At 40.2% G+C, this 15,227-nt stretch overlaps 1 protein-coding gene across 4 annotated transcripts in view; it reads right to left on the reverse strand.

Moving 5' to 3' along the window:
* LOC140463166 (solute carrier family 12 member 5-like) overlaps positions 1-15,227 on the reverse strand; it is a 1,088,806-nt gene that overhangs the window by 105,681 nt on the left and 967,898 nt on the right. For all 4 annotated transcript variants that reach the window (XM_072556937.1, XM_072556936.1, XM_072556940.1 and 1 more), the window contains exons 7-8: positions 10,957-11,198; positions 4,587-4,798 (exon numbers count right to left, since the gene is read on the reverse strand). In XM_072556937.1, coding sequence (XP_072413038.1) covers positions 4,587-4,798; positions 10,957-11,198 — 454 coding nt within the window. The remainder of the gene's footprint in view (positions 1-4,586; positions 4,799-10,956; positions 11,199-15,227) is intronic.

Below are 15,227 nucleotides of genomic sequence, written 5' to 3' on the forward strand. Positions count from 1 at the left end.
CCAAATCTCATGGCCAACAAAGTACATATGTTTCTTGGGTACCAATGTCACCTTGTATGACTGGTCACCCTTCTCAATGTTAGGAAGAAATGTTGTTGCAACACTTTGCTAAAGTGCTAAACTTAGATGGACAAAAATCATAGTAAGGTGGGATTAAATATCTTGAGTTTCAATTGGAAAGTTCCAAATACAAAACAACATCATTAAAACTGCTGAGCAAACTTCTCTTGGGATTCAAGCCTAGCATACAATGTACTACTTGCTGCAGGAGAGGCAGAATTTGCAGAACCTTGGATGTCAGAGCCGTGACTTTCATTCTCAGTTCTGGTACATAGAAGCGGAAGGATTCCCAATCCTTGCACTACTTCACCCTGGTGGGGGAGCTGTTTGGGGGTCGTTAGGGTTCGGGTGGCAATTGGATTGGAAGTCTGACAGAACAATCCCAGGAACAGCTGTCGAGGCTATCAGTTTCTGAGGTACATTAGGTGTAAAGCCTGTCTTAGGTCCCAACACTATGTCCAATGATTAAAATGAAAGAATAAAATATAAAACATTCCTCCAGCCCTCACTCCTCACACATCTGTCTTTCTCCTGATTCTCACATTGTTTCCGTCCCTAATCCATGCAACCTAAAATCCCTCACCATCCTCATGGCTCCTCATACGCTCAATTCAATTTAATACTTGCACCCAAGACTCTTTCCCCCTTCACCACTATGAAAACCTATTCAGCATCCATATGTCCCACACATATGGGAGAAAAAGAAAGTTCTACTATCTAGAGTTCTGTTTTGCAGACTACACTCTGTTGAGGAAAGAAAAAGCACATTGATTCTTAAAAACACCTTTTAATGAGTCTTGACTGGTTTGGCTTTTCTTGCCAGGACTTTTTTTAACTGATCTAATGGCTCCAAGGGACTTAAGCACCTTTCGTTCACCATCATTTCTATAGTTAATAATTCCAAAGGGCACCAAAAGGTACCTGAGAAGCCTTCATTCCCAAAGATCACTTGACCCTTCATCCCCAAAGTGTCCTGGGATCACACCTTCATTTCTCCAAAGGGAGCGGGCCTGGCTTTCCAAAAGAAATGCAGGAGATGTATGCCCAGATCTCCTATGACCTGGTCTGCTCTGTGGTGTCTCCAGGTGACATACAGTTGGGTTACCAAAGTGTGATTTAAATCGAGTAAGCTGGTCATTTGTACAGTCAACTGCCTCTGGGAGCAGAGTAGGCATGAAACCTATTTCAATTTCATTTCCGCCTCTGCAGAATTGGAAAGTGCCATGCTTCAGGGTGGGACTTGTGATTTTGAGGCCATTTCTTGCAGGTTGGCGAAGCTGTCTATCCTGGTGGATAACTAGGCCCAAATATCATTTCATGAACCAAGACTCTTCTAGTCTTGTTCTGAGAAGACAAGGTGGCAACAAGTGCCACCCAATGGCCATCCAAAAAAAGGTCAGAATCCAGGAAAACCAAGATTTCTGCCCCCACCCCCAGCAAACCAGGTTTTGCTGTCCCAACTACACACTCAGATGACATGGTATGTATTAGCACTTGTAGCAATTTAACAATTCCATATGTGCTTCACTGTAATTCTGTCTGACAATGACAGAACTGGGTTACAATTAATGGTTTCTAGTTTGAAAGCAAATGCTATGATGGATTGTACATGAGACGGGTTCACTGCAGCCCACAAGAAGACACAATACTATCTGGCCTCATCGGAACTTCAATTATCTCACTTCAGTTTAGAAATGACTATCACACTTTCTGAATGGCTTCTGTCACAAGAAAAACGTTCAATTGTTTCTGTTTGAATAGAGTGTCATTTGGTGAAAATCCTGGAACATATGCCCTTCAACAGGTTCAAGAAGGTCACTCATCACCACCTTCCTCAGGGCAATTGAGGTTGGACAATAAATGTTTTCTGAGCCAAGAATAACCACATTCCATGTTTCTAGACATTGACAAGTTCTTTTAAGTTCTACAAACTTTCTGTTTTTTTTGCTTTTGTAATTTGCATCTCAGCAGTTTACTCATGGGAAATGAAGCATATATTGAAACAATTTCAGTCAAGATCAATTTCTAAAAGCTTTCATCAATTACTTTTCTTTTAGCCATTAATTTTTATTTTATCTTATTCATTCACAGGTCATGGGCATTGTCTGCAAGGCCAGCATTTATTGTCCATCCCTAATTGTCCAGAGGGTGGGTAAGAGTCAAAAACATTGCTGTATATCTGGAGCCATGTGTAGGCCAGACCAGGTAAGGATAGCACACAGTCACCTTCCCTAAAGGACATTGGTGAAGCAGATGGGTTTTTCTAACAATTGACAATGGTTTATGATCATATCAAACCCTTAATTCCAGATTTTTAATTGGATTTAAATTCCACATCAGCCATGTGAGAATTCAACCCAGGTTCCCAGAACATTACCTAGGCCTCAGGATTAATAAGCTATCAATAAGAAATATCACTAGGTCATTGCCTCCCCACATTTTTGAAACTTTATACCAGGTGGAACTATGTACCATTGTGATATAGTTCGCTCCTTCCAGAAACAACCCGAGGAATATTTTGGAAGTAGGAAACTGTTCTAACGCCAAAACTTATCATTACAGTCAACAAAGCCAAGTTATTTTGTAATATTCCACCAGCTGATATCAAATTATTTTAGCTATAGGAAAAAATATAGAGGCTCAAAAGTAGCTCACCTTCTGTAGACACTTGCTAGGATTGACAAATTTTGATTGATAAACATGCAGTGTACTAGTTGAAACATTACAAACTACACTTTCTTCTCTATCTCTCTCTTTGGTATCTTGGCTGCTCTACACCCGATATAATAAAAGTCAGCACATTTCAATTTGAGGTCACGAAAGATGCTACATAAAGGGAAGGTACTTTATTTTCTCTTCACAATCTAATCTTTTTTCTATTTCTTCCATCCTATCTCCCTTTAGCACATGATCTATTGTATAGGTAATTGTATATAATAACATTTTAAACTGAATTTCCTATATAAGATGTTGGTTGTATGAAGCAAACTGCTGCTCTAAGCAAGAAAGATTTAATTTTTTTAGAATTATTTATTTCTAGTTTCCAGAGTTACAGTATTTAGTTGATTTGTTGTTTAATTAATGCAACTCCTCATCTAGAAATGCCCAGTTTGAAGAATTTCTGGCTTTCAGTTTGTTTCTTCTATCTTGTTCACTTTCACTTCTTTCTCTTTCTGATCTTGTGCGTATGGTATATAACGAATTCTATCTGATTGAAAACTCATAGACCTGAAACACCATCCGCTCTGCTTCTTCCTTCACAGATACCGCCTGATCTGCTTAGTATTTTCTGCATTTTCTGTTTCCTTTGTACTGTGAATTCTGTTAATTGTTGCTTTGTTGTAGTAATTTGTATTTTCCAATATGTTGGTCCTGACATTTCTAAGGAGCAAACGTCCACAAACAAAGAGGCGATTCATGTTTTGGGAGGTTGAAAACTTGAGGAAATAAGTCTAGGATATTTTTGACACTTTTTTATCATTCATTCATGGGATGTGGATGTCATTGGCTGGACCAACATTAATAGTCCATCCCTAGTTGTCCTTGAGAAAGAGATGGCGAGCTGCCTTCCTAATCTTTGTAAGGCAGCGTAGGTTAGGAAGGAAATTCCAGAATGTTGTCCCAGTGCTAGTGAAGGAAAAGAATAGCCCCAATTATTATTATGTCACACCACTGATAAGATAATCAGTGAAGGTACTAAACTCCTCGAGAGTAAAACCATCATACTGAAGAAATTGATAGAATGGGATCAGTTACCTGTTCAACACGCTGTCTCATTGTACTGCTCAATGACATCCACAGAAAGCAGAATTGGACAGTCTGTAAAATGACCACCCAACCTGATTCTGTCAGTATCCTGCTAAGATTAACATTACTTTCTAAGTAATTGTGTGTTCATTTGATCTTTTTATATCACCATCACAAACAGAATAGGACAATTAGAAAGAGATATTCCTGGCTCCATCTTTGGCCCAGTAAGTATTCACACTAATCTATTCAGGCTCAAGGCTCTCAGATTTAATCCTGTCTTCTGCTAAACTGTCAGCTCTCAGCTGAGGTGCAACTGACCTCAAAGCCTTTTGATGAAGGAAGGTTTATGGAGAAATCAGCAGAGGTTTTTGTTCTGAATTGCAATACAGTGATCACTGTGGATATTGGATAATAACACACTATTGGCTGTGATGATTCTGAGTCGAGAGTGTGGTGCTGGAAAAGCACAGCAGGTCAGGCAGCATCCGAGGAGCAGTAGATTCGCCGTTTCAGGTAAAAGCCCTTCATCAGGAATATAATGATTCTGAGGTTGACCCTGAGGCTTATTCTTACTTTCTGGGATTTCACATGTGAAGAACGAGCTATCTAGATGACACTGAAAACTAAGGGACTGCATGTCCAGCCAAGGTCACCAGTAATAGGCATGAAAGACAATATTGATTGAAGAAGAAGGAATTTTAAACCCCAACTGTCATGCAAACTCACAAACAAACTGAGTAATTAACCTCTTTGGTATGTTTTCTATCACCACTTACTCCTGATAAGTCCACTGGCGACTCCAGGGATCCCTTGAAGTTCAGTGACATTATTGTTCTCAAAGTATTCATCACACGTGGCGTTGATAAAACTAGATGTACAGAAGAGCCTCCAAAGCTGGGTGGTCACTGTTTCATTGGCCACAGTCATTACCTTAGCGCACACATCAAAACTGTGCCGTGACAATGTTCTGTTCCCTAGAATACAGACACTGAAAACAGAGATAACATCCTGTTAATTATGAACCTCACAACATGAAGCAACTTCAATTACACACTGACAGAACCACTTATTGTGGTATTCCTCCTCAGAAATCTAATATAATGTGTTAGCAGATCTCCTTAGTGTTGCTCATTTTAAAAGGTGATGATATAATATATTATTATGCAACTCATTCTGAAGCTAAGGCTGGCTATACTTCAGCTGGGTGAAAGTGAGGACTGCCGATGCTGGATATTAGAGTTGAGAATATGGTGCTGAGAAAGCACAGCAGGTCAGGCTGCAACCGAGGAGCATTAGAGTCGACGTTTTGGCCTCATTCCTGGTGAAGGCTTTTTGCCCAAAAGATCGTCTCTCCTGCTACTCAGATGCTGCCTGACCTGCTGTGCTGTTCCAGCACCACACTCTATACTTTGGTTGATCTATTCTTTCACTCACAATATTTAATCCTGCGTAAAAGTATGATGGTAGCAAATAGGTGGCTTTTTCCTCAGTAAGGAGACTCTGCAGAGAGGCGAGCACTTGCAGTTACAGCTCTGGGTCAGAAGCTAAAGTGACATCTTCTTAAATTTTGCACTTTTCACAGGTTTCACTCTGGACGTGTGATGTATAGAAAAGGTTTTGGTGAGGTAAGCACTGGACAAATAGGGAGTTGGCTACCCTGATTAGCAGAAATTTAATATGAGGTTACTACCATGTAATAATGTCTGCATGATCTCTTCATTGCCTACACACTATGTTGTTCCAATGTACTTCAATTTTACTTTTTCTACTCACTTTAAGAAATTCCATTTTTGGTCATATTCCAGAGTTTGTAGTTTTTGTTTTATTCTGAGCCTTTTGTCGATCTAATCTTGTCCCTGACCGAATCCTGCCCTGACTTAATCTTGCTCCTTATCTATCTCATCCCTGATCTAATCCTGATTTGTAACCTGAGGCTATCTTCATCTAATCATCTTTGGAAATCCCAATAACATAGCAGAGAAAGCCTGTGTAAATTTACCTTAATCAAAATAACTATTTGAGATTTGGAAAAATATTGCTAATATTTTAACATCAGTTTGGTATCGGTTAAACTCCCCACTCTCATCTTTTGATTTAATCCATAGCTCCAACCAACAGTATATTGAGCCATTGGTAACTTCCAATGCTAGAAAATCATATGAACAGAGTTATCATTTGAGAAGCAAGTAAAGGCATTACAGTGAGTAAGCTGCTTCAATCTGTCTTAGTATCTGTAATATCACTTTAAATAATTGCACATTCATTTTTGATGAACCAGCAGTACATTACTCCACTTATTCCTCTTCTGTGAACATTACATTAACTTACCTCCTAGGCTCTCGTAGCAGATCCCTACCTCTGAGCTAGGAAGCCTGGCTTTCTCCAGATATGTGACATAACATATTTGAACAAGTTGACTAAAAATAACTATAAAATTACCTCAAGCATAGAATTAGGTAATTTGTCTCCCCCAGTATTTACACAGTACATGAACTGCTTTCAACCTTACTTCTCCTCATTCTATCATTTGTATTTTCACCCTCATATGTTTATCGAGTTTTGGCTTAAATGATAATTGCCTCAATTAATCCAAAACATGGAACAGTTCTGTATTACAATCAATTTCTAGATTATGTTGTTCAGGCAAAATTCCTTATTGGATTTTTTTTGCAATTACTTTATATCCATGAATTCTTGGCCCTGGTATTCTCAACTTTGCTGTATTTCATAGAAATAAGTAGACTGATGAATCATCATTATTGTGGGAGTGAACACTAACAAAAAGTCCCAAGGTTGGATAAAAACCCTGCAGGAAGTATGGGTTGAAGTTTTGATCCCTTGTCAGTTTAAGGGATGGAAAGTTATGAAGCCAGTGGGCACTATGGATTCCCTATCCTGTTCCAGACATTGTTTTTTTTAGTTGAAGCAGATTCATGGCTGGGGAAGACCTCTTGCCTTTACAAGGTTGTGACAGTGGTGTTGGTGAGGTGAAAGGGTGCAGGAGTTTGGGGTGACATAGAGTTTGGTATTGAGGGTAACTGCAGAATAAGTTTAATGCTATAATCCACGTTTTTGGTATAAACATTTGCAATTCAAATCTGCTGATGGAAGCTTTTGTTGAAATCCTATTTTAAACGAGTGCTTTGTAGCCAGTCTTACAATAAGACTTACTGTTAAATAGACAGAAGCATTTCTGAGGAGGCTTGTAAGGATTTGAATTGGTGTGTGGTTATAAACTGGAAGGGCAATTTTTATACCAAGGAAATGAAGCAAAACAATTGTGATGTGCGAATCACATCAACGTCAAGCCTAAATTAGAAAGCAGATTCAGCAATCATTTTCAGCCCTTATTCTCTCATCCAATTCACAGTCTTGACTCATATTGATTAACAGCACTTTTGGCAATTAAATATTTGTGGTTGTGATGCCAATCAAGCTGGCTGCTTTGTCCTGAAAATGGGTTAAGCGTCTTGAGTTTTGTTCAATCTACATTTATCGAGACAAGTGGGGAGTATTCCATCAAACACTGATGCAATCATCAGTGAATATTTCTATTTCTGACCTTATGATGAAGGAAAGGTCATTGATGAATGAGCTGAAAATATTTGGATAAAGCAAACTACTCTGAGGAACGCCTGCAGAGAGATTCTGGAGGTGAGATGACTGACCTGCGAGCATCAGAACCATTTCTGTGCCAGGAATGATTGCAGTCAGAAGAGAGCTTGCTTATAGAATCCCATTGATTCTATTTTTTTTACTGTGGTTCCTTGTTGCCACACTTGGTCAAATATGGGTTTGATGTCAAAGGCAGTCTCTCTCACCTCACCTCTGGAATTCAGTTCTTTTGTCAATGTTTGAACCACAGCTGTAAAGAAATCAGGAGCTGAATGGTTCTGGTGGAACCCATATTGGACATCACTGAACACACTATTGCTGAGCAGATACCTGTACTGCTCAACAGCACTGTTGGTGACACCTTCCATCAAGTTACTGATGACTGAAAATAGAATGATGGGTACGTAATTGGCCAGGTTGGAATTGTCCTGGTTTTTGTGCACAGGATATGTGTGGGCAATTTTCCTAATTGATGGGTATATTCCAATGTTGTAGCTACACCTGAATAGCCTAGCGCAGAGTCTGGAGCATACATCTTCAGTACCATCAATGGAACGGTGTCAGGGCCCATAGCCTTTGCATTATCCAGTTCTGTCAGCCATATCTTAATATCTAATACAGTGAATCAAATTGGTGGAAGACTGGCATCTAAGATGCTTGGGTTGCCATAAGAGGCTTGGAGATTAGACCGCAGCTGAAAAGTACAAAAGAGGTTTACATCAACGTTCCAAATGATGACAAACTTCAGTTGTGAAAATAGATTGAAGAAGATGGTTGAAGAAGAAGGTGTTGCTGAACAAAGAGACCTAGGAGTGCAGCTGCATAGTTTCTTGAAAGTGGAGTTGCAGATAGACATGGTGGTGAAGAAAGTGTGTCTTCATTGGTCAGTGCATTGAGTATAAGAGTTGGGACTAGATTAGATTACTTACAGTGTGGAAACAGGCCCTTCGGCCCAACAAGTCCACACCGCCCCGCCGAAGCGCAACCCACCCATACTCCTACATCTACCCCTTACCTACACTACAGGCAATTTAGGATGGTCAATTCACCTGACCTGCACATCTTTGGACTGTGGGAGGAAACCGGAGCACCCGGAGGAAACCCACGCAGACACGGGGAGAACATGCAAACTCCACACAGTCAGTCGCCTGAGGCGGGACATTATGTTACAGCTGTACAGGACATTGATTAGGCTAGGAGAAAGTGAGGACTGCTATTTTTGGTGTCAATTCTGGTCTCCCTGCTGTAGAAAAGATGTTGTTAAATTTGAAAGGGTTCATAAAAGATTTCGAAGAATGTTGCCTGAGTTGGAGGGTTTGAGCGATAGGGAGAGACTGAATAGGTTGGGGCTTTTTTCCCTGGAGTATTGGAGCCTGAGGGCATTACCTTGTGGAGGTTTATAAAATCCCAAGGGATATGGAAAGGCTGAATAGCCAAGGTTTTCTCCCCAGGATAGAGGAGTCCAAAACTACAGATTTTAAGGTGAGAACGGAAAGTTTTAAAAGGGAACTGAGAGGCAGCTTTTTCAAGCAGAGAGTGGTGCATGTATGGAACAAGCTGCCAGAGGAGGAGGTGGAGGCTGGTACAATTACATCGGACAGGTATCTGGATGGTACATGAATAGGATGGGTTTAGAGAGATATGAGCCAGATGCTGGTAAGTGAGACAAGATCAGTTTAGGATATCTGGTCGGCATGGAGGAGTTGGACTAAAGGGTCTGTTTCCATGCTGTGTCACTATGAATGTAAGTGGAGACTGTTTTCCTTGCACTGGAAAAGACTAAAGGAGAATTGATCGAAGGTTTAAGTGATGAGGAGTCCAGACAGAATAGACCGAGAAATAATTCCCACTTGTTCTCACAGATGATGAGTGAGAGGACATAGATTGAAAGTGATTTGCAAAAGTAGTAAACGTGATGTGAGAAAAAAACTTTTTCATGCACTCAGTGGTTCGAGTCTGGAATGATCTATTAGAATTTGATGGAGTCGGATTCAGTTGAAGCATCCAATAGAATATTAGATGATTATGTAAAGAGAAAGGATGTGTAATGTCATGAGGAAAATGTGGGAGGATGACAGTAAGTCATGGCGTTATCCATAGAGCCAGAACACATATGAATGGATGGCCATCTCCTGTACAGTGACAACTCTGTGATTCTATGAAGACTAACCAGGACAAGATAAAAGCAGGTTATTCATGAATAAACTGGTATTGCCAGAAAATTTCATTGCACCAAATTTGAAAGTGCTTCATTGGCTGCACTTTAGAACCTTTTCAAGTTTCAGAAGGTGTCTTCCAAGTCCAAATTATTTTTCTCACTATGAATAATGATTAGTTTGCCAAACTCATGTATTGCTCCAAATTTCAACATGAATCCAGAATTTGTAGTGATAACAGTGACAAAACTGTCAGCATTTACTATTAGGGGAGGTAATGACACAATGATATTGGCTCTGAACTTGTAATCCCTAACACTCTCAGAACATTGGGTCAAAATTTGAATTCAAATTAATAAGATCTGGAGCAAAAATAAACTGATCCAATAGCAATTATTAAAAGAACAAAAAAATCTAGTTCACTAATCTGCCATCCTCATCCGGTCTGATCTGCATGTGACTCCACATCGTCATGGAATTGACTCTTAGTTGGCTTTAGAAATCACTCACATCAGGGAAATTAGGGAAATCTTAGTCTTGTCAGTTATGCCCCCATTCCATGACAGAAAGAAAGAAAAAGTCATTTCTTAACTTCAGGGGTCAGTAGATGCACAGTATAACAGAGGAATCTGGAAGTTGCTATGGGTAATTTTACATTTCTCCAGGAAGTGAACCATTGAGACACACTCAAGCTGTAATCAACAGGACTCAATTGAATTTTTGGAAGATTCCCCTCTTCAACTGTGAGTTAAAAAAAAACTTTGTAGAACTAACAACCTTTTGAATGCGATGTAGTGGGCCTTCAATAGTGGACTAACTTCATATTTAGTGCTGAGCAGCAGATTTCACAACAAATACCAAAGAAGAAGAACATTTGATCATGACCTGAACTCATCAGTTTAGGCTGTACCCATTGACACATTACCATGCTTTTGTTGAATTCAATTGCCGAATCCATCTTCCTGAAGTGTTCTTGGAAGGTCTCACTTGTACTGAGTGAGTCTGGAATTTTTCTCAATTTTTACTGGCCAGAAGCTGAATTGCAGTCCTTCACTGATACAAGATTTTTCAGAAGTTGAGAAAGTGGCTAAATAATGTAGTACCCAGCAATTGTTAAGGCTAATGATCTTTCATTTTGCTGCAACTTTTCAATATTTTCCATTTCCTCTCTAGATTTATGACACTTAGCAATTTTTCCTGAACCTGTCTTTCGACTGAGAGTACCTAGCTGTGAACAGGGTAGATAATATAGCTGATTGAATGAGGTTGAATTAAAGTCCAACCAATTTCAATTTATATGGAACCCAACAGGTATCATGATTGCTGGGCTATTGCTATTAAATATTGTATTGCCACCGTGTGGTATTATACTTACGGGAAGTTTGGTGGATCAATTGCAGATTTGATTACTCCAGCATATATGGAAAGAATGGATAAGATGACACAGGCCAGGAACACCAGAGCAAACTTGTTGACGTATTTGACTCCTACAAAGACTACAAGAGCCATGCAGGTGAGGACACATGTTCCATACACACGCATGTTATTCAACATGGCTGCTGCCTCCTGACTGGCTTCCTCTGCTTGGAAAATTGCCATGCTGGGCAAAATGTAGGTCTGCAAAAAGTACAGGGAATTACAGAACTTTTGTAAACAAATGTAGCCACTCTTGTTTCTAAGTGTTTTACCCACTTAGACTCTTCCCAACATGGTGAACAATCCTGATAATTATATAACCATCATGCTATTGTCTTTTCAGTCAACACTATTAGTCAAATATATCATTCACTACAACATTTAGGTTAGAATTAAATGTATGGTGGATAAATAGAAGTTAATATGCTGCTGTTATCAAGATTTAATAGCTGAATATTCTAAAATTGACATTTTATGCAACTGAAGGAATTTTTAAACATTTTGCAGAAAGGAAAACAAAGGAACATTCAACTCCTCGAGTCTCTTTCGTTACTCAATGGTATTATGGCTGATCTACACCTCAGCTTCATCATGTACTCACCTCAGCTCCACACCCGTTTGACATTAATATGAACTTAATGAAATTGGAGCAACTTTAATCCCTACAGTTCCAATTATCCCAGCATCCACATGCCTCCTTGGAGAAAAAAAAGATCAGACTTCTGCTGCCCTCTGTGAAAAGAGTATACATTTTCCTGTTCCACCACACTGCTGATACTGCTTGTAACTTAATACTGAGCCATGATCAGTCTTGGAATCTTTGTTTTGTGAATGACTTAACATGACATTGGACAGTAGACTTACCAACTGAACTACTTTGTAAGGCAGGTGAAAGATTTTTAATGCTTTAAATCAGTCAGCTTCAATATCCTTCAGGAATCAAAGCATTGTTGGTCCAGTTTGGGGATAGTGCTTTTTTAGGTACTTTATGCTTTTTTATATTTACACCATGGGACATGGGCATTGCTGACTGCCAGCATTTATTGCCTGTCCCTAGTTGTCCTTGAGAAGCTGCCTTCTTGAACCACTTCAGTCCATGTACTGTGTGTAGACCCACCATGCCCTTAGGCAGGGCACATGAGAACTTTGACCTACCCTTTGACAGTGAAGGAACGGTAACATATTTCCAAGTCAGGATGGTGAGTGGTTTTGACATGAACTTGCGGGTGTTTTGGCAGTGGAGTGACTAAATACTTGAGGATGCAGAGGCAATCAAGTGGGCTTCTTGGCCTGGATTATGTCAAGCTTCTTGAATATTGTTGGAATTGCATCGGTCCAGACAAGTAGGGAATTTTTCATCTTACGCCTTGTACTTAGTGAACAGGGGGTTCAAGAGGCAAGTTATTCACTGTAGTATTCCTAGACATTGATATGGTCTTGTAGCTACTCTATTTATATGGTGAGTTGAGTTTGTGGTCAATGGTGATCCCCAGGATGGTGATAGTGATCAGATTTTAAAAGTTTTCTGGACAGAAATCAATTATGACTCAGAGATTGTCATTCTTGATCATCTCTAGTAGAAAAAAGCATTTTTAAAATGTTGAAAAGGCAGATTCTTTATGTACTGGACATAAGATATCTAATAAATGCTATAGGAATCTGCTTGCCTTCATCTGCACTATCCAGATTTAGGCCAACACACCAAAGTAAAGGGTAGGTACTGGATGACATGTGCTAGGTGCTGGCCGTATGATTGCTGATTTCTTCTGTTCGTGCAGTATCGGTACAGTGAAGGCCATAGGTTAGGGCAGGCTATTGGCATGCTGTGGCACTGCTTCATTGTTGAGACCACTCTGGAAGAGCCCACAGCAGTTGGAAGAGTGGCCACAACACTTGTGCTAGGTTGTTACATCCTTCACAAGTTCATTATCACAAAGTGATAGCCCTGGTCACCAACCCTATGGTGAGCAATTGAAGAGTGCGTTGAGAAGCAGGAATGGAGGAGGCCAATGACACAGTTGCTTCCTGAGCTATCTGAATATGAAGAATTCATTCAAGGGTGATAACATTAACCATAAGCCCATTTCCACATTCACTAACAGTCTCATATCTTTCATTTTCTCTGCCACTGACCATTACAGTGTCAGCCTGGCCACAGTGCAAAACTAAAAGCCGTCACAAAATCAACATTCAAATCAAATCTATAAATCAAATCATTTCATGTTGCCTCATCAATTATTCTTGTATCTGTCTTAGTGTTCCCTTGCCTGTCCTAGTGCTCCTATCCAATGCCTAGCCCAGTGCCCCATGCTGATTTTCAACTGGGGAATATTGCAGGTGGCCTTGGAGAATACTCATGACTGGTTTCTGTCCTCAAAAGTAAGATGCAAACTTCAAGATTATGCTTTGGCTAGTAAAGTGATGACATACTTATCGAAGTACATTAATAAGATGTATTGAAGAATTGAAGCCTAATTCAGAATTATTGCATTTTGATGGAAGCAGTCTGGCAAAAATCCAACATCTCTTGGTGGAGTGGCCATGATGGGAGGACAACTGAGGAAGGAAAATTGCTTTGTATTTCATGGAAACACTACTCTGAGGCAGCAACTCAGTTAGAGCACCAAGTGCTAGGGACCTGTGTACAATGGTGCCTTCAGTGATGATGACAACATGGTGCCCTTGCAAGGCGTCAGTCTAATGTGCTCCTCAGCACACAGAATTTGGGTAGGTTCCACTTGTGCTGCAATGGAAGCTGAGAAATTCCATCAGATGCTACGTGATGACTTGGCGCACAAGTGTACTGATGCATTTAGCCATTGTTTTTATGCTGAAAGCAGATGCTACAAAATCTTTGCAAAACCTAGCGAAGTTCACAGCACAGAATCAGATAAGTTAATTGTTGTTTTAAGTCGGTCCAAGAGAAAGGCTGCAAGAGTGAGTATAGTGGATTCTTTCTTGATTATATGTTTTTGGAGATAAGTCTCTTGATTAAACTTAAAATATAAGCCATAGCTATTAATTTAACCTGGGGCAGTATTTGTAGAGGAATAAGAAGGTGTTGTTTTCTGGGTCTGTAGATTGTGAAAGAGCAAAAATGGCCTTTGCAGTGAGATGTACTTCTTGTCAGATGTGGGAGTTTAAAGAGTGTTTAAGGGTTACTGCGGATTATATCTGCCATAAATGCTGTTGGATGCGAATCTTATCAGGTTGAGTGGATTGGTTGAAGAGACAGATAGAAGCGATGAGGAATTTGCAACAGCAACAGTATGTGATGGATGGCAGTTATAGGAAAGGGGGAAAGACTCAGATACAGTCACATAGAACATAGAACATAGAACAGTACAGCACAGAACAGGCCCTTCAGCCCATGATGTTGTGCCGACCATTGATCCTCATGTATGCACCCTCAAATTTCTGTGACCATATGCATGTCCAGCAGTCTCTTAAATGTCCCCAATGACCTTGCTTCCACAACTGCTGCTGGTAACGCATTCCATGCTCTCACAACTCTCTGTGTAAAGAACCCGCCTCTGACATCCCCTCTATACTTTCCTCCAACCAGCTTAAAACTATGACCCCTCACGTTAGCCATTTCTGCCCTGGGAAATAGTCTCTGGCTATTGACTCTATCTATGCCTCTCATTATCTTGTATACCTCATTAGGTCCCCTCTCCTCCTCCTTTTCTCCAATTAAAAAAGTCCGAGCTCAGTCAACCTCTCTTCATAAGATAAGCCCTCCAGTCCAGGCAGCATCCTGGTAAATCTCCTCTGAACAATCTCCAAAGCATCCACATCTTTCCTATATAATAGGGCGACCAGAACTGGATGCAGTATTCCAAGTGCGGTCTAACCAAAGTTTTATAGAGCTGCAACAAAATCTCACGACTCTTAAACTCAATCCCCTTGTTACTGAAAGCCAAAACACCATATGCTTTCTTAACAACGCTGTCCACTTGGGTGGCCATTTTAAGGGATCTATGTACCTGCACACCAAGATCCCTCTGTTCCTCCACACTGCCAAGAATCCTATCCTTAATCCTGTACTCAGCTTTCAAATTCGACCTTCCAAAATGCATCACCTCGCATTTACCCAGGTTGAACTCCATCTGCCACCTCTCAGCCCATCTCTGCATCCTGTCAATGTCCCACTGCAGCCTACAACAGTCCTCTATACTGTCAATGACACCTCCAACCTTTGTGTCATCTGCAAACTTGCTGACCCATCCT

The sequence above is a fragment of the Chiloscyllium punctatum genome, chromosome 37 (assembly GCF_047496795.1).
Source record: "Chiloscyllium punctatum isolate Juve2018m chromosome 37, sChiPun1.3, whole genome shotgun sequence".
NCBI classification, from domain to species: domain Eukaryota; kingdom Metazoa; phylum Chordata; class Chondrichthyes; order Orectolobiformes; family Hemiscylliidae; genus Chiloscyllium; species Chiloscyllium punctatum.